General features: G+C 38.9%; 1 protein-coding gene across 7 annotated transcripts in view; it reads right to left on the bottom strand.

Annotated features, from left to right (window-relative positions):
* hdac7a (histone deacetylase 7a) overlaps positions 1–22,507 on the bottom strand; it is an 83,742-nt gene that overhangs the window by 18,470 nt on the left and 42,765 nt on the right. For 6 of the 7 annotated variants that reach the window (XM_086028791.1, XM_086028776.1, XM_086028784.1 and 3 more), the window contains 10 exons: positions 7,701–7,879; positions 7,144–7,234; positions 6,422–6,542; positions 5,515–5,612; positions 5,206–5,328; positions 5,007–5,119; positions 2,905–3,006; positions 1,825–1,996; positions 994–1,199; positions 480–680 (listed from right to left, as the gene is read on the bottom strand). In XM_086028791.1, coding sequence (XP_085884917.1) covers positions 480–680; positions 994–1,199; positions 1,825–1,996; positions 2,905–3,006; positions 5,007–5,119; positions 5,206–5,328; positions 5,515–5,612; positions 6,422–6,542; positions 7,144–7,234; positions 7,701–7,847 — 1,374 coding nt within the window. In that variant the 5' untranslated portion in view covers positions 7,848–7,879. The remainder of the gene's footprint in view (positions 1–479; positions 681–993; positions 1,200–1,824; positions 1,997–2,904; positions 3,007–5,006; positions 5,120–5,205; positions 5,329–5,514; positions 5,613–6,421; positions 6,543–7,143; positions 7,235–7,700; positions 7,880–22,507) is intronic. The other variant, XM_086028807.1, reaches the window with a different exon arrangement.

Here is a 22,507-nt window from a genome sequence, read left to right as displayed (position 1 = left end):
ATTTTGTGTGGGTAAATTACATATGATCTTCCTAGACCTAGTAGGATTATGTTTCACTTCCAAGTGTCTGTCCACTAATTACACTGGGAGCAATACTCCCAGAATGTCTTTTTGTCTTTACTTTTAGAAATATTGTCAACTACCAGTGATGAATTCACTAAAAAAAAAAAAATCATGCTCAGATACATACCTAAAAGATAATCATGTTCAGGCAAATGAAGATTGATTAACGTGGCTGGTTTGAATTAAATGTACTGAATTAAATTACTGCTTTGAAACGTCACAATAATGCTTTAAAATTATTATAACCGGTTCCAAATTAAACCCCATTCAACCACCACTGCTGACTCCATCCAGAGACGGATAATAATGCCATCTAGAGGACAGTTGACTGAATAACAGCTTTGGAGGGCCTGCAGTATATTTTACATATATGTCCTGTTTCCTATCTTGTGGTGCTAGAACTTCAGCACACCAACCTGATTGAGTATGAGTGCATGTTGTAGGTTGATCTGCTCTTGACTACTGGATGTTGCTGGCTCCGCCTCCCTCAAAGAATCTGGCCGCAGTCTGCTCTGATAGGCTGGCTCTGATGGTGACGTTCCTCCGCCGTCCTCTGAATCCATGTCCTCGGAAGGGATCTGATGCAGTCTGGGCTTCTCACTGGACTTGGACATAAGCTGCAAAAACACACATACACACACACGCACACCCCCACACACAAACGTAGCATGACAAACTGAATCAAACTGATAAAATGATCTGCCTTTCATTTATAATTGGAAAAATCATGAAGGAAAAAGAATTGTGAACTATTACTTAGAGTTCAATAACATTATTGTGAAATTTGGAGCAACGAACAGGTTCAAATAATGAATTCCTTGTTAAATACAGATCTGGTTCCACTTCATTGTGCTCAAGTAGGATACTAACAGCTAAAAGGAGTCTTGAATACATTATCATTTCCAAAAAAGTTTAAAGTGCATGCCCTACCTTGCCAAGGTGAGTCTGCTGTTTTAATCGCTCCAGTAGTTGCGTGTTGTGATGCTGTTGGAGGAGGTGTGAGTGAAGCATCCTGGGGCTTTGCGGAAGGGGTTCTGAACGTGTTCTGCTGAGGGGCTTGTGGGTCTGAGCGCCCCCTGGAGACAGTTGGTCCAAGTGGGAGGAAAACTGTAGTGGGACCGAGTCAAGTCCGGGAACTGGTTTGAGACAGGTGACAAGAGTTATCACAATGCATTACAGGAGGAGAAACATATATTGAGCAAACACATAGAACACGAGCAAACTATAAATTACAGATGGAAGAATTTGGAACAAATGAATCTGGATGTGGTCACAGGGAGCTGGAGCTCAATTTAGCTGACTTCTGGCAAATTTAACCCACAAGTGAGCTACTTTTGTTTCTATTTTTTAAATTAATTATGATTATATTCAAACAAAAATACATCACTCTAACATATATTCCTTATATTGATTAGAACAATTCATCTTCACCTAAAAAAAAGGCCTAGGAATGAATTGACATTTTGAACATCAATAAAATTGTTATTGATTTAGACTGATCCTTTCGGACTCAAATCTTATTAGGATGTTTTTAGATCAAGGAAAACGTGTGAAACTCTACTGTGACTCTGTCCTATGTTATGTTATCATTATTTATTTATTGGAAGTAGATGTTAATATATTCACAAATGAATGTGTGGTTAAAATGTGGACTTCTGAGTGGAGAGTAAAGGCATAGCATTTCAAATACAATACTAGTCAGTACCATTATTAGCAATTTGTGGATGGATAGGCATGTAACATACTGTATGTGTTTCTTACCAGTAAGTAGTGGAGTGTGTACCAGTCCAGACGGCTCCAGAATGATAACCGGAAGTCGTGAGCTGAGCTGCCCCGCTTGGTCCTCTCTGCTCAGGGGCAACAAAACCTGCGGGGCCCCGGCTGTGACCAAGGGCCCTCGACCAAGCTTCAGAGGGGACAGCTCGCCTTCAACCTGTGCAATAGACATGTGTTGGGGTATGTTATTTTATGGCAGATAGAGTTAGATAGAGTGCTGTGGAAAATGTCTAACAACTCACTCTATTTTTCGTAAGACCGTTTTCCACAGCGGCCATTGTGACTTAGTAAAAGTTTACAGGAATACAAATGCAGGCTATAACATTAATGAGGGTTCCATTCTATTTTGAGAAGCAGGATCCATGCACGTGGTCCAACTGTTTGTTTTTTTTTGCTTTAGTTGTGAATATTTTTAGGCCATAGTTACATAGTTAGGAATGGTTCTGAGGCACATTTCACTTTCATAAAGTGATTTAAATTTATTTTTTTAAAAACTGCATTATATCAAGATAAGATAAGATAAGATAAGAAGGCCTTTATTGATCCCACAGTGGGGAAATTTTCAGTGTTACAGCAGCAAAGATATAGGTCACACAGGGACGGCGGCATAATGTAGTCATTAATGTATAACATTAACGGCAACCATTCAGTGTGATAAATTACTAAAGTATATATGATCTAATTACTATAACAAAAAGTGTAACAATGGCCTTTGACTTTTGCACAATATTATTGAATGTATAAAACTGACATCTGACACCTCTCCTGAAAATATAAAGGTAATTTGAATAAAATAAAATACAACAAAATTGAATAAAAACAAAGAGTGCAATAGCTTACATATATTTTCAATAAAATGGCAGGCTATACGTGCTGAATAAAAAAAAACGACATATCAATAATATATTCTAAAGGACAATAAAGGAAGGATATCTTTTTTATGTGCCCCTTGTCTGTTTTGTGTGTTGTTGTGTATGGTGTATAACCGTCACTCTACTCGCATTGGTGACCTTACTGTAATGGAGATGTCATGATGAATGCTGTTTGTTTGTGTGATGTGCTTACCCTAGCATTGGCTGGTAGTCCCAGCGTGATAGTGGGCAGAGTGGAAGGACTCTGGATGGTGAAGTTTGCCAGAGTGCCGTCTCTGAGCAGCAGCTTCTGTGCCTGGTAAATACCAAATATGGTGGATTATTATTTTTTTTATTCAATGAAATGTAGAGGCTAACATTTTACCCAGATTATTAAAATAACAGTTACGGAATCAGAAATCAAACAGTCTTTGATGTCAGCTGCAATTTTCAAACTCAGTAAAATTCCCTTGAAAAAAATTTAGCTTTAGACCAACGTTGGACATAATTAGACACATTAAATGTCATGAATCACAAACACAGCAGGTGTGACACTGGTTGCTATGTTTTTGACTTTCCTATGATTAAATCAATTATGTATAAACAGCTGACACACTCAGCACTCCAGCACGCTTGTGTGCCGCTGTATTAAACATGTCATTACTCAGTGTCTGGCCACACTCCATGCACAAGGGACGACTTTTATTATAATACATCTACTTGTTTGAAACTTACAAATTACACTGCCCGGCGGAGGTCATAAATAGGACCAATTCACCAGTTATTGAGATGTTTAAAATAAGGTCAGTCAATGTTTCAATACATTAGATTATGTTGATGGATTTAGTGTTAACTTCTACTATAACTACTACTAATTTTTGTACCAGTAGGTGGTATGGTTTGTCTACTCCTGTTCTAAATATGTTTACTAGAAACCATATTTGTCATCAAATCATGAGAAAAGCAATTCAAAATCATGTATGTAGGTTGCTCTTTGTAATTTTAGCATTTATGATATTAATGCACCAAATAATAGTTAACTAATGTATTATGTTTATGTATTGGTTTAATAAACCACCACAAAATATGGCATGATAAAGCTTTGCAATTGGCCTGTTCTCACAAGAATTTAGGAAAATGCTACAGTAAGAAAGTTAATGCATTGTCATTAATAATAAAATACAGCAATTAATAGGGCTGTCCCGATCACGCCTTTTCGGCACCCGAGTCCGAGCCTTTGGTTTTAAGTATCTGCCGATACCAAGTCCAGATCCGATACCTTGGCAATGCATTACAAAAAAAAGAGCATGCGTCAGATTTTTCTCAAATTAATATAGAATATACATACAAACATCTACGGCACATACATCAATGTGTGTATGTTATGAAAATAACTTCTTATAAAGCATCCTACACATTGGTATGTATTGTGTTTAAAGTTAACATTCAATTAGCATAAATGTCATGGCTACAGTTCCTGTATTTGCTCATTTTATTCTAAAACCCCAGAGAGTTTCAGAACAAAAAACAATGACATGAAAAAACAAGTTCTGAGACACATTTTCAGTTGTTCAACATGCGTATCATCAAATTTAGTGTTTTAAAAAAGAAAGGAAAAAAAAATAGAATGTATGATTTTATTTTGAGTGTGTTACATGTGATTGCTTGAGGACGCAAATGGCACCAATTAGGTTGAATGGCCCATAAAAACTTGAACACAGCCTGAGGGAATGCTTTGTTTGAGTTGCTTAATGGTAAACAACACATTTACATCGTTATTTATAAGCTTGTGCAGGCTAAAATGAAGTGCCTACGCAGCAACTTAGTTGTTAGGTAGTGACTTCTCTCGTCGAGAAATGACCCTCACAATTTATGACCTCATTAGATGTAACCAGTGGTGAAAAAGGTTGCTTGTCACCAAATAATTTACACTTGTTAAACTTGTATTTGAAGTTTGTGTGTAGCGTGTGTGTACGTACGTGTCGCTAAATCACTACTTAAAAAAAAAACACAAAAAAAACAAAGAAACAAAATGTAACATTGTCTAATATAAAACTTAACTATTACTATTTTATTTGGCAAGATAATCTGGATTATTTTGTAACTTTGTGCTCTTTAAATGGTCATAAAACGGATAAAAAATATAAATTAAAATAAAAACAATCTTTTTTTCCCGGATATCAGATCAGCAGAAAATCATGTGATTACGAATTAACATTGTTTGTTCTTGATTTGATTTACATATTGTGTGAAAATAATGAGCTCTGATCCCTGCCTCTCAGTGTGTGTCTATAATATACGTGTACATTTGTTCACCTCATGTGAGAGGCCGCCTGCAGATGGCACTAGCCCATTTTCACTGGGAAGACTGTCATTGGGGGAACTACAGCCGGAGACTGGAGTGCTGCTGCTGCTGGGTGATGAGTCTGCTGGAACACCAGAGGCAAATAGAGTCTGACTCAATTGGAATGATGACAGTGGAAAAGTGTGTTTTGGCGTCAAATCAACAATTTACCCATTGCATCGGGCACTCTGTGTCTGATGGTGGGTGGGGCGCTCTCTTTGCGGGTGAGCGGGCTCTGGCGGGTGTTGAGATGTTTCTTCAGCTTATGCTTCACTTTTAAATTGGGCTCAGACGCTGTTAAAGAACAAAGTGATGAGAGTTACTTGAGGCGATTCATTGATACGCTTACGGAACAATCACATACTATGACAAACAAACACAACCCAACACTGCCCTTCGTTCCGATTGATAGATTACATATAATAGACCTTCACAATCCAATGACATTTCAATAACATCTTGATTTATTGTGAATTTTACCTGCCCTGCGTAGACGTGTCCCTTCCGAACCCTCTGAAGAAGACGAGGGAGATGAGACCAGAGGTTGGGAGGAAACACTGTGGTCTGGACCCAGTTTACTGAGAGAACACAGCACAAAATCCAAATCAACACATTTGGCCTTTAAGTGAGATACCTTATTGGAAGTTGCGATATGGATGTACTGTACCTCATTTTAACAATTTAGGGCAGAAACTACTGTCAGGAATTATTTGACTACTGGCAACAGAGACACTAGGGCTGGGAAAAAACGAATAATCGTCTAACTCGGTTGACCACAAAAATGGGTCGACACAAAAATGACTAAAAACTATAATCAATAATTTTAAAAAAACATCTTTGAGACACCCGGGACCATGGTTTGGCCATTTCCATGTTTACCGCACAAACATTTGTTACCGACAGAGACGCCCGACTTCCATGGAGCAATACTCAAAAATGTAAAATGTAAAAGATGCCCAAGGTTTGGTGCTGCTCCAAAATAAAAAAGTACAAAAATAGATTTTTAGGTAATTGCTGCAAAGTTTAACGGTTCATATTATTTCAAAATATAAAGAAATTTGATATGAGCAATTACCTTACAAGCTTAGCATTGCTTGCGCTAGCAACACATCGCTAATCAGTGATCGAGTGTGAGTAAAGTAACGTGGTTAGTGTGGGAAATGTGAACGAACAATAAATAAGCGTGACTGCCGCAGCTGGATCGTTTACATCATGTCTCCCTTTGTACATGTTGAGGATTATTTTAAATATCAGTAGATGTCATTTTTTTAGGCCGACATTATCAATGTGGATTGTGGAATGAATGAATTCCATTTTGAATATACAGTAGATACAGTACAACTACACAGTTACTGTACTGCTAACTTGTGCATGCATCTTGCATCACCTGTATGTCACTGGCGTAGAAGTCAAAGTGTTGCTGCTTGTTCTTTCCAGTGCCGCTTGCTTCTGCTTCTTCAAGATGACCTCCTGGAGTTTCTGTTTAACCAGTGAACTGGCCACTGCACCTGTCCGTTCAACCCATCAAAAATGCATCAGAAACAAGTCAGACAACATGTTCATGAACAAAGCACAGTTGTTTAGTTCAGCGTGACAAATCCTCGTTGAAGATGCTTCACATACCTAAAAATGGTTAATAGTTAAATATGTGAAAACAACTACGAATAATTCTGCATCGACTTTTCGTGAATAAGGTGCTCTGAAGTCTGATGCATGCTTAGGTCACTTGTTTTGTGTGTGCTTGTGTGGGTATTAGAGCATGTGTGTACAAAGAGGTGACAGAAGGTGTTTAAGTCAATATTGACCCAATGACTTGTACCAATATTCAAAGCTATATTTAACTCCACTGTTGCAGCTCGGGTTATATTTAACTAAGCGCAAACTGCCTTTTGAAACAGATGGAAAGGGTTCAATAAAAAGATAACTGATAAATATGCAGTCTTAGGGCACGATAAGCGCTTGAAGCCTTTTTACATGTAATATTACTTCAAAATACGAACAAACTTAATATGAGCAATTACCTTACAATTAACTGTTCTCAGATTTTGCGGTGTTTTTGTGTGCGCGCGAGTGCATGAGATCATTTTCGCTTTTGAATAACAAACTCACTTTGTTGACTCTTGTCCTTGTTTTTGAGCTGCTGCAATTCTTGTTGCTTCTCATGGTGTTCCTGTTCACGTCTCCGCTGCTCCATGTTAAACTAAACATTCAAGATTTTCATTGGACTTTTGAAACAAACATTGTGCTGTTTTCCAATATAATTTATCATTTAAAAAATATTTCAATTCACTAAAATGAATGCAAAATACAACTGCGTTAAAATTAAAATACCATATTTCCTCGCAATTGGCTAAAGGCATACAAATCATTAAAAATACAAATCACCGGCCGATCTCATTATGTGTTCCATAGCAAATTATGTTTTAAGATGAGACATCGAAGCCAAGCTAAAAAAAAAATTCTTATTATTGTTCTTCATACTTTTGTTTAACATAGAAAGGTGCTGGCATGGCTTAGGATGAGTACTTTTTTGGTTAGCAAATCAATTTAAATCTGGAGCAGATGATACAGCGCCGATAGAGAAGGGGCCACTATTTGAGGAAATTTGGTATCGATTCAGAAAAGTTTTTACAATATGTATTAAAGAAAGTATTTATTCTTTGTACCCGTATGTGCTGTTGAAGCTGCTGCTGGGAGAAGGAGGTGCGGGTCTGCGGGGAAAATGGGCTGAGGAGCAACGGCGGGTGCAATGGTGTGAGGAGTGCCGTGTCGGAGCCAGGGCGCATCCCCCGCTCTCCCACCCTGAGGTCCATGGGAAACTAAGTGACGCACAATACACAGGAATCTGCAACGTAGGAAAGGAGACGCGACAATTCATAGTATCTTTATACTTGATTTACTCCAATTTAAAGTGGACAAATACAGTGATCACATAAACCACGTCAACTGATGTTTGCTTGGAACGTTTGTTCCACTTTTCCGCAAAGTTTCCAGTAAATTAATTCAATTCACTCACACGCAAAACATAACAAACAGATGGTGGTGAAAACAGAACATCATTACGCATACTTTATATTATCGTGTTTTCTAAGCCCAGCTCAGCCTTTAATTTGGCCTAAATGAGAAGATGCCGCCACCACACTTGCACATAACTGATGACTTGGAATATGATAATAAAACCACTGTCATTTAATCATAACTCTTAGTAGCAACTAAAGGTTATTTAAACAAAGAGTTATTTCTATCAACATCTCCATAAACCATACAGCAAACAGTTCCATTCCAAATTTCCTGAAAAACACAACTTTAATTGCACAAAACTGTTGCCAAAACAGAGTCGGCATGACACGCAAGACCTAAGTTTAGAACGTCAAAGACTCTGCAACGGATTATGCTCAACCGTCGTGGATGCACTGTAATTTAAGGTGTCTGCTGACTTTAGAGTGCTAAGTCTCATTGGTGTCATTTTTAAGCATTTTGTCACTCTTTGGCTGCCTGGCCCTGACGTAGGCTCACACATATTTCCATGTTCTTTGCATACTGTTGGCCATATTTGCATTGCAGGGTTGAGTCAATGGGAACTATTGCCTCATCTGGCACTGAAAACAGGATCCAGGAAGGGAACAGCTTGGGAAAATACTGGAGGGGGGCGGGGGGCGCAAAGATACACAGACCAACACACATAGACACGCCTTGAAGAAATTTAAGGTGACATCATCGACGTCCTGCTGTGGTTGGTACTGAAATGTCAACCTGCAGAGTGTGAAGTAAATGCCACTCATTGAGAAAGTTGCCATGGTAGAGTAGAACAGAATCTTAAGTAGCCATTTGGGTTAACGTGACATAGTGAGTGCTGCGGTGTCAATCCTTCATATTAGGAGGAGCCAATATACACAGTTTGAATACAGGCCATAATTAGAATGAAAGAAACACACACACACACTGTTTATGGTAACGACAATGAGAAAAAGGGCCGTTATCATTGGGGAGGAGGAGAATAAGCCTTAAACCAAGAAGAACACAAAGACCGGTACAAGTGGCAATACCAGTATCTCTCCCTGACTCCCAGTAGTTATAAATACACGTTGGTCTAACATTCACTAACAGTTAGTCTTTTGTGGCTACAGGGGAAAAACATGCCTGTACACGCAAGCAGACACAAAACATAAAACCTGTGAAGTCACATCAACTTTGCGCTTTTTGGGAGTGTGACTGCTTTATTGACAATGATTATTGAGTTTAATTTTACTTACTTTATAGGGCTATATACTTTATTTATATGACAAATTTACATAACGAGTACATTAGTCAGGCTTTATAAATTCTCACATGAGCTTTTACTTTGGAGATGGACGCAACCAGGACCAGAATTCAATTAATCCCCAATCCCACAGAAGAGCTCTGAAGCACAGCTTTGGCGGCTAGGTGATGAAGTGTTTCAAGTGCGGTCTTTATAGAAGGGCTCCGGACTGCCCCTAAGCAGGATGTTGCAATGATGCAAAAAGAAAACCTGATCTGCACACACCGAGAGGAAAGACTCTCAAACTCAAAAAGGGGGCTTGAATTGGGGTTATGGGGATAGCCTCATGTTGCTAGCTTCAGCTCGCCCAATCACCAATAGATTCATCCAGCGGCAGCAGGACCACGGGATAGAAAAACAAAGGCACCGATTCGTCTGGCTTCATCGCCATTTTATTATGTCTAATAATACACGGACAGCAACTGCGTGTTAAAGATTCCTTCATTCATCGTAGACTTTTAAGACAAAGCGCACCAACACCAAGACATCTTCCGACGCTGTGTCATTACTGTCCTAACACTTGACTCAGAATATGGCGAATACACAGGTGTGCTCCAGACTGGCCACAATAAAAGGCCACTCTGAAAGGTGCAGTTTTATCACACAGCACAATGCCACAGACGTCGCAAGATTTGAGGGAGCGTGTGATTGGCATGCTGACAGCAGGAATGTCAACCAGAGCTATTACCCGTGTATTGAATGTTCATTTTTCTACCATAAACCGTCTCCAAAGGCGTTTCAGAGAATTCTAAGGCTCAATCTAAGGCACACTTGAGCACTAATCATGGTGTCTAATCAGCACCTTAATATGGCACACCTGTGAGGTCGGATGGATTATCTCGGCAAAGGAGAAGTACTCACTATCACAGATTTAGACTGCTTTGTGAACAATATTTGAGAGAAATGGTGATATTTGTGTATGTGGAAAAGGTTTTTGACTTGAGTTCATCTCATAGAAAATAGGAGTAAAAACAAAAGTGTTGCGTTTCTATTTTTGTTGAGTGTAGACAAACAACGACAGACGGCACTCCTAAAATTTTAAGTTAAGAGCTACTGTGCTCCTAGTAAAAAATAGAAAATAAAATGTTAGCCTGGAGCCCTGTCATACTGGGGTCATGTGTGCATCAGTTTGCACTGGCATTGTTAGACTCAGAGCTCAACAAGTAGTGACCCTCTAGCGCCGACATTTGTCTTCACTGTGGGGGGTGGGGGCGGGGGTATAGGGGCGAGGATGTATATCATCATCGATATTATCATCAACGTTGCTTTCACGATGTGCAATTTTACATTATTGAGTATTTATACCGTCTCGAAAAGAAAACACGAACGAGTCCCTCGATGGCTGCAATGAAGGAGGAAGTGATGAAATCCTCATTCGGCGTGCATACACGGCAAAGGGGGAGGCAGTGATAAACCTTCGTTCTGCGAATCAGCGGGCAGAATTCCGTCACGTGACTCTGTGATAGCAGCCGAGGAAATACAACATTGTTTTAAAATATGGAGGAGTGTCCCGTCTCAGCGACGTAATTTAATAGCAAGTCCACGTCCCCAGCCTGGAAATGATTTGGGGTTGACGAGACTGACGTTGGTCAGAATAACATTGTTAGATGTGCCAAAACGGTCGCCCTGAAGAGCAATTCACCTAGAAATCTGTTCCACCACCACGAAGAAAACTGCGACTCCACAAGCACACTAAAGAAAAGCTAAGTAAACATACATATTCAGAAAACCGTCACTGAGTTTCGGAAACAAACACACTGTACCATTGTCAAAGCAAGTAAACGTTGGTGAAACATAACTAACGATGCCATCAGCATGACTTTACTTTATGTAAGCACGTTAAACTTGACAGGATGTCCGATATTCTCTTAACAGCCATCTCACACGCTCGTAGTCCGCATCATAAATACATTTGCGATTGTATCACGTGTAGAATGTGGACGAAAATTTTCGGTAACCGTCCAAAGATTGCGGCTGAATTTGTTGTCACTACAAACACGATGCATCTCTCTTACCGGCTGCGTTAAGGACCTTCCACAAATTACATACCTGTCTGTCCGTATTCTAGGGTGACGCATGTGGCATAATTCACCATATATCAAATAAAACGTATCATTTTCATTCTGACTGCTGAAGTAACACCTTTTCTCATTCTGAGTTGGCAGTGGTAGACCAGTACTTAGTGCAGCGCAAAATGTGATGATATCTGTCATTAGGGAATAATAGGAGACATTAAATTCACATAAATGTTCACAAAAGACAAGAGACATAATTTGAAGTTCGTCATTGTTAAATTTAGCCACAGGATAGTGTCGTACAATGTTTTGCAGATGTTTATTTCAAATTGCAGCATACAAGAGCTGTTGTTCACAACCACTGTCTATCCATACTTGTTCAGTGAAGCAAGTGCAGATTTACAATATTGTTTTGGTAAAATATCGTCAAATTATCGTTTGAGCTTTTTTTTTTTTTTTTTTAAATAGAGATTTCTTTTTTTTTTTGTTAGACATGTTATTCAAACTTTAGGGTATTTTAGAACGCATGTCACAGACATGACAGTTATTAAGACACTTGGGAATTGTTTTAAATCTAAATGTCACCTTTAAGTCTGCTTTAGAACAATACCAATATGTGCATTGTGGTGTTGCTTCTAATAGAAGGTCCTTCAATTACTACCGTATGTACCAAAACCGCACTCAATAAATGCACTGGATCTTCAAGTGGAGAAATAGTCTCTTTAACCACTTGGCAGCCAGGCTTCCCAGTGAGTGGATACACAATGTCCTTTGGCTTGTAAAATAACTGATAATAACATACTTCCCATGTAGGAAACAGTATTTTACGTCTTGAAACAAGAGTGTAATTGTTCAGTCAATGACCCTGTGCAACCACATTTATTTCCTCCACTGTCATTTTCTCTACCAGTCATTTGAAGCTTAAATATTTGGGTATCCGCTTAAGAATGATATGCGATTACAGTCCATTACACTTATGCATCATGCTAAAAAAGGGAAAATATGTGGATTCTGACGCACTAGGTCTTGTGCTGATTGCATTTAAATACAATAGCATAGTAATCCTGTCAATGGAACTCTATTTGTGTCCGGTCAGCAAGGAAGTCTGACCTATTTGCCTTTAGAAAGCTTTCAACTTTCTGGGAGAGGAACGAAACAAAATGAAACAAATAGCCACAACTCCTTGGAAGTTAGCAGAGTGGTTGTGATTCTCCACAAAACCAAAAGACAGTTCCGCTAATTTTACTATATTATAATATTTAAAAAAAAAAAAAAAAAAAAGTCCTTGTAAAGCAAACATAAATGTCTGGTACATTTGACACGCAGAGAAGAGTGTTGCTAACATTAAAAAAAATTGCTAAGTATGTAAAATATGGTTTCAAAATTGTGATGAATCATGCCACTCTCAAACGTAATAGGTGAGACTACCGGTACTGAATGAGCTGAAACCACAGCCCACTCAACTGTCAAATGTAAAGCAAAGACCACTTCTACAACCTTAAAAATGGCAACTTGTTTATTCCTTAATAAACATGTTTGAACCACAAGAACCAGAATCCAATTCTAAACCAGAATCAATCAATCAATCAATCACATTTTATTTATATAGCACTTTTCATACATAAAAATGCAACTCAAAGTGCTTCAAAGAAGACAATGACCTACTAAAGAATCAACATCGCTGCTTTGTCTGCAGCAGAATGGTATTTTTTTTTCTCCCTTTATAATTTAGCAAGATATATTTGTCACACTTTAGCACTTACAGGTCAATATGGCCACAGATTAGAAGCCATGCCTTCTGTTTTTCATATTTCATGTTACACTCAAGTTGTTTTAAAGTGGGGGGGGGGGGGGGGGGGTTACTCATGCCGGTCGCCCAGCTATGTCACTAGGCAGTTATTATTGTCAGCAAGCCGCGTTTTCTGCTGAATTGTCACAAATTCAAAGAGCTACAGATTCATATGGGAGACATTTTCCTTAATGTTATGAAAGTGTGAATGGTTCTGCGATAAGCCTTTTTGTTCCCTGCTCTGTTCAAAGAGGCACTGTTTGTATTGTGAATGAAGTATGGCACAGAGCCTTACTATTGCATTGCACAATTCAATGAAGACATTATGTGTTGTTTGTCCATCCAAATTAGGGTGCAGATAATTATTTTTTTCATTAGTCACCATGGCACCATCCACTTCAGAATCGTCTGTTTCCCATCAGCTCCTAGCTAACACATACATTGGACAAATTAACCCAAATACAAAGCTCTATGCATTGTTTGCACTTTTTTATTCAACTAGTTTAGCCTTGGTGGAGGTTTATGATCAACTTAGCAGCCTTCTAATTATGAAGATGAGGGTTTTTTGTTGTTGTAGTTTTGCCCTCCTGGGGGTTAAGATCAGGGAATGTCATTGATATTTGTCAACTGTGGCCATGTGAAGCCCTTCAGACTTTCTTGTGATTAAGGCCTATTTAAATCAATTTGACTTGACTTGACATGATAACATTGCTAAAACTAAAAACCTTTTTAGTGGGCCAAGTAAGCAGAAATAAAAAGTGAGAATTATGGTGTGCAAACATGTGCTGGGCATGAATGCACTTAAAACAACATTCATTCGTGATGTATTACAGTACTGTTAAATAACAATTGCCTGTCTACTTGTGCTCTGTGAATCTTCGTAGAAAAGATAATACGATAGAGTAACAATTGAGTCTGGCTACGTCAGTTTCACCCCAACCTATTTTGGCGTAAACGTGCTGTGTAACGTTTTGACTGGTTCAACAGGTAAGACCAGGATAATGCACCTGCTCTCGCTCTCTCACAGTACAACTGAGCAATAAAAACAACACAATGCAAAGACAAGACAAAAGGTAAATGATAGGGCAGATTACAAAACAGGACAGCGTGTCAAAAGACAAGAAATGTGACAAGCTGCAGGTCTGCCAGTCATATCAATGGCCACACATTGAAGAAGGCAAGATATCGCCTACTGTATGATAGATAATATCCATGCTGTACCAAGTCAACAACTGACCAGGCAGACAATAGAACTGTGTTGTGTTTGATAAATCATCTTACGTGATATTCTATGGTGCAGTACACGCAAATATTGAAATCATGACTTGCCAAAATAACAAAAGGCTTGGAAAAGTGTTTTCAACCACATTTGTTACATTTGTATTTTGTATTGTATCCATTTATTTTTAAATTATGTCGTAAGGGAAAGGGGGTCATCAGAACGGGACGTCCTGACACTACAGGGAACGTTCTCCCCTAGTCCATTTTAATCACTCCCATTAAGAGACCCGTGTTGTGTGTGTGTGTGTGTGTGTGTGTGCGTGCGTGCGTGTGTGTGCGCGCGCTTGTGTGCGCGTGTGTGCTTGTGTGCGTGTGTACATGGCGTGTAAGTAAAGCATGTTTGCAAGCAGTACAAGGGTAAAGTCTTGATGCTATCTATCTCATAAGATACTGTACATTTGCATGTGCACCTATTTGCAGCTGTGTGGCAAAGGAAACAGTTCTGATTTCATCTAAAGTAAGCAGATGCTGGGTGGGAACTGCAAGTTCAAGTGGGATAATTTGGGCAGAGAAAGAACACACGTATCGTATCGTGTTTTTATCAGTATCATTTAAAAAAAAAAAAAATCAAATTCTTCTTGTGATGAGCACAATGATGAGAAGAGCATGTATGCGTTTTCATTTGCAATGTCGTGGGAAGACTTAAATGATATACAGTACAGTGCAAAATTAGAAATCATTATCATGAATAAACTTGGAGAAAAAAAACCTGGAGACCGAGAGAAGAAGCGCACAACCACACATGCATTTACAAGAAATGACAAAATGCAATCATTTAAGATTAAATTCGAGCACTTTTCAGGTGCTTTCAAGATCAATTCCCAAACTTTTCCATCACCTTTCCCCTCTGGCAAATGACAACATATTATTATATTAATATGCATATTCTTGCTGTCCATTGAAAACCAAGTCCACTTTAATATGATTTGCACTTTAACAAAATGAATGTTTCCTCCATGTTGTGTACACTCTCAGAAAAAAAGGGTACTGTAGAGGTTCTCTCGTTCTCCCAGGTACCAATTTTGGTGATGTACCCTGTAGGGTACACAATTGAACCCGTAGGAACAAACAAGTGCTGGTTATGGTTTGAAACGGTACACAAATGGTCCTAATGTGAAACGGGGCCATTTCTGTAACTTTCTGTTTGTATGTACGGGTACAAACGAGCTCAGCCTATGTGAATGTCTTTCGAAAGAGCCCACTGACCAACAGTCAGAATAGTCAACGAGATCAGGGATGGGAAACTTACTGTACTTTGTGAACTTTACACAACCTGAAAATGGTTCTTGTAAAGAAAACATGTTTTTTTTTTGTATACTTTTGCACTTTTTGGCCACACTTTGGCTTCGAGGATGCACTGCGGCATGCAATGCTGAACTTCTTCCATCATACAGTCGTTGACCATTGTTGAATGTGTGTCTTCATTAACTGTCGCGTTAAATTTAAGTTGCACATTGCGAACATGAAACTGTGACTGTGATTTGTGTGTGAAACATTAAAATCCCTGTTAGTTCCATTGATGGTATGATCAAATGCACAAGATCGAGTACTACGGCTGCACATGTGATTGTGCACTTCTTGGTACATATATGGTAGACCCGTCACCTTCTTCTGTAAGTTGGCAAAGCATTAAATTGATTTGATGAACAGCCAACCATTAAGCTTCAAGTTCCTTAAAGCGGAAATCAACCCAAATAATTTTTTTTCAAGAATATGTTCCCAGCAGGCCCACTAGTTGAAACACAGCATTCGGATTAATATTGTGTTTGTGGAATATGAGTTAAGCAGCAAAATCAACCCCTTTTTAGTCATCTCAGGGGGCGGCCATTTTGTCACTTCTGTCGCCTGAAAATGACATCACAACTGCTCAGGGCTCAGGTAACGACCAATCACGGCTCAGTTTCAGAAAACAGGTCATTTTTACCATTTCGATTGAAGAGGTAAAAATAAAGTGTCAGTGCAAGAGAAGCACTAATTTAGATTTTTTAAAAATCCAGTGATAATTACCATCCTCTTTTCTGTCGATATTGTGATTGTCTACAAACATATATCTTAACCATATATCAGGTTCGACTGATTCTACTGGTTCAAAGTCCACAATCGCGTCGTCTATATCACCGCCGTTACTCATTTAAGAGCTCCCGCAACCGTGGCGTCTGCCATTATGACTCGTAAGAATTCCGGAACATTCTCCGCGGTATTACAACACCGCCAGGTGTATATTCTGATGCATTTCATTGGTTAAAAGACCACAAATTAAATAAATAGAAAATGACATACACGCTCTCCCGGCTTTAAGGGTCGAAAGACGCAACAGCGCTCTCAGCTCTAGTGGTAGAAATGTGGTTATTCGCTTCCGTCCTTAATGGGTTAATATTGTGTTAATATGAGTTAAACAGGATAATCTAGCCTTCTCAGGGGGCACCCATTTTATCACTTCATTCGACTGAAAATGACATCACAGTTGCTCAGGGTTCAGATAACAACCAATCATGGCTGTTATTGGTCGTTATATGAGCCATGAGCTACTTCGTAATTTTCAGTCGACAGAAGTGCCAAAATTGCCACCCCCTGAAGATGGCTGAAAACGGATGTATTTTCCGCTTAACTCATATTCAATGAACTCAATAATAATCAGAATACCATGTTTCAATTAGTGGGCCTGTATAGTATATATTCTTTGAAAAAATATATGTTTGGGTTGACTTCCATGAATTTCAAGGCCCCCTGACAACCCTGTAATAAAGGCACAGTGCATTTGTCTCGTAAACTGGTGTCACACTCACAGCTGGCTCTAAAATTACACTCCACACTCCCCTTTAGTCATCTTTTACAGACAGCCACATCCTCTTTTTTTAACCCCTTCTTTTCCTTCATCTTGCTCAAAAAACAAGTTTCATCATTACAATAACATAATGACAGTACCTTGCTTTTCTCCTTCAAATGCCATTCAAAATTTAAGTGTAGAGAGCGATTAGGGCATCAAAACAAGAAAACTGTAAATGTCCGAAGCAGGACACTCATTTGATGATAATCTCATGTGTCATACTTTGGTCAGTAAGTACAGATCAGGCTATGCACGCTAGATAATCTTTACAATCCATCCCATTAACAACAGGCATGGTAACCAGGGTAACAGGGGGCAGTGGCGGAGCCGAGCAGGAAGTCAAGTCTATAAAAACACAACAATGAGAGCACCCGGGCGGCTTCCTGTTTGAGAGCTGAGTTTAGACGCACATTTCCTCCCCTTTCTATACCCCAGCTGTTGTTGTCATGCTGCTGCCACTGTGCTCTTGAGCTTTGCACAGTGAATACACAAACTTCTGGTGTGTACGAATTGACCTCCCGGGGCGAAGTATAATACAGTTGTACAAACACAAACAAAGAAGAGTTTCACCACTAAGTGACTCAGTAAGCTGCAGTGATATTAGTCATTTTTTGCAGGAGATAAAGAATGGCTGTGTGTATTGTTATATTCATTTATCTCCATGCGTTGTGCTTGTTGGCCTCAAATATTCATTTGTTGATTCAAATGTTATAACACCGCCACATACATGACATTCGTTAGCCCATCTCTGGCATTTTACATTGTGAGTTATCTTTATGTTAGTGGAAATTCAAAGTGATATTGTTGTTTTAAATATACAACGTTTAATTCACTTTGTTTTGTTTAGTTTGACAGTAGAGTCAACTGAGAGAGGCAATAAACAGCTTTAAGTCTCTTTTCTGAGGAATCTTTCAGGCTGTGCCAAACTGCTGCTTGCTGTGCAGTGAGTTGAGTTTGCTGCCACCACCTAGTGATTGTATGTGATATTTTTGCTCACAAATCAATGCAAAAAATAAAAATAAAAATAATCTGAGCTACGAATCCTCCCTAAAAAAAAACACACAAGTTGAGTCACTCATTTGCCCTTTTTCCCCTATTATACTTCATCCCTGTTAAGAGATAGTAAACATTAACATACTTCTGGTTTGTCATAGTAGAGGTAGAGGACATCATCTTTTTTAAACTTCCATTTTATATGAAGGCGTTTGCATTTGACGTAATTGTATTTCTTCCTCTGATGGGAACTTTTCAGTCAGATATACAGTGTAACTATTTGTTGATTGAAAAGCGCAAGTCAACCTAAACATATTTTTTTCAAGAATATGTTCCCAGCAGGCCCACAAGTTGAAACACGACATTCTGATTAATTTTGCGTTTGCACTAGTTTTTAGCTATCTCTGAGGGCGGCCATTTTGTCTTCTGTCGACTGAAAATGACATCACAACTGCTCATAACGACCAATCGCGGCTGACCTGTTTTCTGAATCTGAGCCATGATTTAATTTTGGGTTTAATTCGCCAAACGCTAAATTAACGCTGCCGCCCTACCTTTCATCCGCACTAGCATCCGTGGCTGAATTACTACTATCACCATAAATGTCCACTTTATGCTTCATGTTTCAAGTGGGATTAAATTAAAGTAAAATATAAAATCAATACTGTTACTCAAAACAACTTTGCGGATTCAATCACCCTGCTGCTAGCACTTGCCCTCTGCCTGTGCGGAGCACATATTGGGCTCCAGATGACGTCAATGTCGGATATACGCGACCTGGCCGTTCAGACCGCGGTCGGATCGCAAAAAATCGGATAAGTGTCCGATTTAGGTCCACATATGCAAGCAACCCAGGTCGGATTTGAAAAAAATTGGAATTTGAGCCGTTCAGACTGTCATAAAAAAAAATCAGATATAGGTCGCATATATGCAAAAAATCCAATCTGGGTCGCATTTGCCTGCGGTGTGAACCTAGCCCGAGACACCCCTGGATGATATGTGCAAAGTTTTTGCTTTTCAAAATTGTTCTCAATGACAAGAGAGGAGAAAGTCAGCCTCTTAGAACCACAACCGATTGAGAAAGTCTGGGTTGGCATAATATTTTTCACAAAACCAACAACACATGACAACAATTTTGTCCCTATCTCCCTGGGTGAGATTCTTTAGAATCAGAATTTTTTAAGGGTCCTTAATCAAAATCTGCCTCAGTTATTCCCAGGGAATGTCTAACTCCTGTTTGCACCTTCAAATCGACTTTTTAGGGCTGCGAGTCCCTGACTGCATCAACATCCACTCAACATCCAAATGTTGTCCAGTTTGGATGCTTTAGACTCAGGTTCTGAAAAGTTCCTTTAGTCCTGAATTTAATGACATGTGTAAATCAGCATTGTATCTGGGTAATTGAATTTCCTATGAAATTTCATCGCACAGCTAAGCTATGTAAGACAAAAAAAAATGAAAGGAAAAGAAAAGAAAACCAAAACAAGCATTTTCAAGAATTCCAGGCAGCAATTGGAACCTCAACTGTGGGAAAACTGAGTGTGTAATTGAGCTTAAATAAATTCAATATTTAGGTTGGCAACATTCTTAATAGCTCATGTAAGAATGTAAGAGAAGACACCCAATGTGGGTTATTTCAGCTGACTGCTGCTGGTTTTGCAATGTGCACATTGTAGAATTTGCAGGCAGCTGCTTTGCAAAGACCACCTGTTGATCAAAAATCAAAGAAGTCTGCACTCTGCACTGAACCACAATATGAGTTCATCCTTAAAATAAAATAAATACATAATGCACAGCTCTCCCTTTTCACTCAACTGACCAAAACAAGCTTCACTCAATCTTCATCATCTGTCTACCAAGATAAAACAAATTAAGTAAGAGCTCATTAATGAAAAATTACAAGGGGCTGGAAAACACACACACACAAACACACGCAAACGCACAGAATTGCTTAACGGGTCTTGTGCAACACAGGATCTCTATGAATAGTCTAGTAGTGGAAGTGAAGGTCACATGGTCTTTAAGCTGGGGCGCTCAGTTCCAAGAACAAAATTACTTCATAAGAGTTGCCAAAAATCAGATTTTCGTAAGTGTAGTTGCGTAAGTTTGACCGTGGAACTGACTATTTGTATTTCTACTATTTTCTATGGGAGATCATTTAAACCAGTGTGCTGGAACTTATTATGTTTGGCTGGGTGGTATGCTGGCTTGTAGTAAGGAGAACAGCCACTGTTGTTCCCTTTAGTTGCCTACACAATATTGGTGGACCAGCCAGGACACCTCTCAGGGTGTGTTAGCATTAGCATCAGCGCTAAAATTACCAATACCAATAAATCAGTGCTGTGAAGCAAACAATTTAGAGCTAGGATTTTTTTCCACACCTTAATATGAAACAACACATAAAAACAAAGAAATGTACACCGCAGTAGTAAAATCAACACTTGACTCTGGAGCATCAAGTCCCTAATGCTAATGAGAATCTACAACTTCTGCATGCTAAAAAAATATAACTTTTTTTACACACACGCCTCATAAAAACAGTCTATAAACATTCCATGGCTCGCTGTCATCTTCCACCTGACTCTGGTGCAATTTGCCTGAAGCCAGACACAACCATGCACACACACAAACACACGCACCGCATGCCTCTGTCAGAGCCACCAGGTGTGTAACAGTGATTGACAAATGACCCTTTACACTATCTTCTGTTCAGACATCACACACAGTCAAGAGGTCCACTCACAGCCATGGTGACATACACAGCTCTGCTTGCTGTCTGTAACACAACACAGTGCACTGATGACCTGACAACTTTTGGCACATTTTTACTGTTGCTGTTTATTTGTCAGCAGATTCTGTCAAACCAAAGACCACAACAAAACAGTGTACGGTATATTAACACATACCATACAGTGTGTTTATTTGGAACAGGATTACACAAAAGTACTACTGTATTTTTTGGACCATAAGGCTTTAATTTTCTAAAAGAAAATCAACAATCAACAGTGCGCCTTGTAATCCAGAGTGCTTTATGTATGGATGGATGTCAAGCTTTTAGGTTTGTCATCTTAAATTCAATTTTCTTTCTATTATGTACGTGTTCTCAGTTCCATCCGTATCTAATCGCTAGCAGGTGTCTTTGTTTTTGTCATACCAGAACTACAATTAATGCCTGCTTTCGTGTCTAAGAATCATGGGAAATGTAGTCCTACTTGCCAAATGCTGCGGTCACAGGTTAGACGCAACACAAGTTGAGCTTTTCTGGTGGCGTATTTCCAATGTTACAATGTGGGACTGAACTGGTGCAAGATAAACAACACAGCCAGCTCCCAATAGGTACCGGGACTGAGAAAAAAAAGGTTGGATAATGGTAAGTGCAATGACTTGTTTACAGCTGTTGGACTGTCAACAAGCATAGCATTTAGCATAAAACAAACTAATAACACAAGCACTGGTCACCAGATTGACGGATTAACAATGTTCATACTTTTTTTTTTCACACCTATGTAATTGCAGGGAGAAGAAAAGCAAGCAAGACATGCGGCGCTATTATGAGTCTGGTCTGAATAGCATAATAGTGCCAAATATATCATATAAACATATGGTACAATTAGAATAAAGTGACTAACATACAGAGCTTCACAAAAATAATACGCTTTATAAACCGGAGTGCTTTAGTTATAAAAATATTTGTAAATAATCTGCTCATTGATATTGCGCCTAATAATACCCAATGGTTCAAAAAAATATGGTAAATTGATTTTTGGGTGAGGAATATGTGTAGCCTAATGAGCCTTTTTATTTTTGAGTTAATGAATGCTGTTTTCCTTTTATTGAAAATGTGGGACAGGCCATGTTGTCATGGTTTTGAATTATGTATGAGGTGCTCATGTACAGAGTAAGGAAAATGCTTCTGGATGGTGCAGGAAAATTGTTCTCATTTTTAGATTGATATTACTGGTATGTTGATTGCTGGCAGAACTATGGAATTGCCCTTTGGCCAAAACGTTTCTTCCATCTGCATACAGATCAATGCAGTTTTCAGGGGAATATGGCGAAATCATGGGTTAATATTAAAGTCCCCAATCTTCTGTGCAACGTCTTGTTCATTCTGTCTTACTAAAAATCATTATCAGATTTACCACAAGTCATTAAGTGAAGCTTCTGTTGATTGACTGATTGATTGATTGGTTGATTGATTGAACAGATAATCACAAAACAAAAGACGTGAAAATCATTCAAAGGAAAAGATCGCTACATATCTTCGC

Source organism: Filicampus tigris, chromosome 1 (genome assembly GCF_054856515.1).
Source record: "Filicampus tigris isolate MCC_2025a chromosome 1, RoL_Ftig_1.0, whole genome shotgun sequence".
In the NCBI taxonomy this organism is placed as follows: Eukaryota; Metazoa; Chordata; class Actinopteri; order Syngnathiformes; family Syngnathidae; genus Filicampus; species Filicampus tigris.
This window is presented reverse-complemented; position numbering and strand designations above follow the sequence as displayed.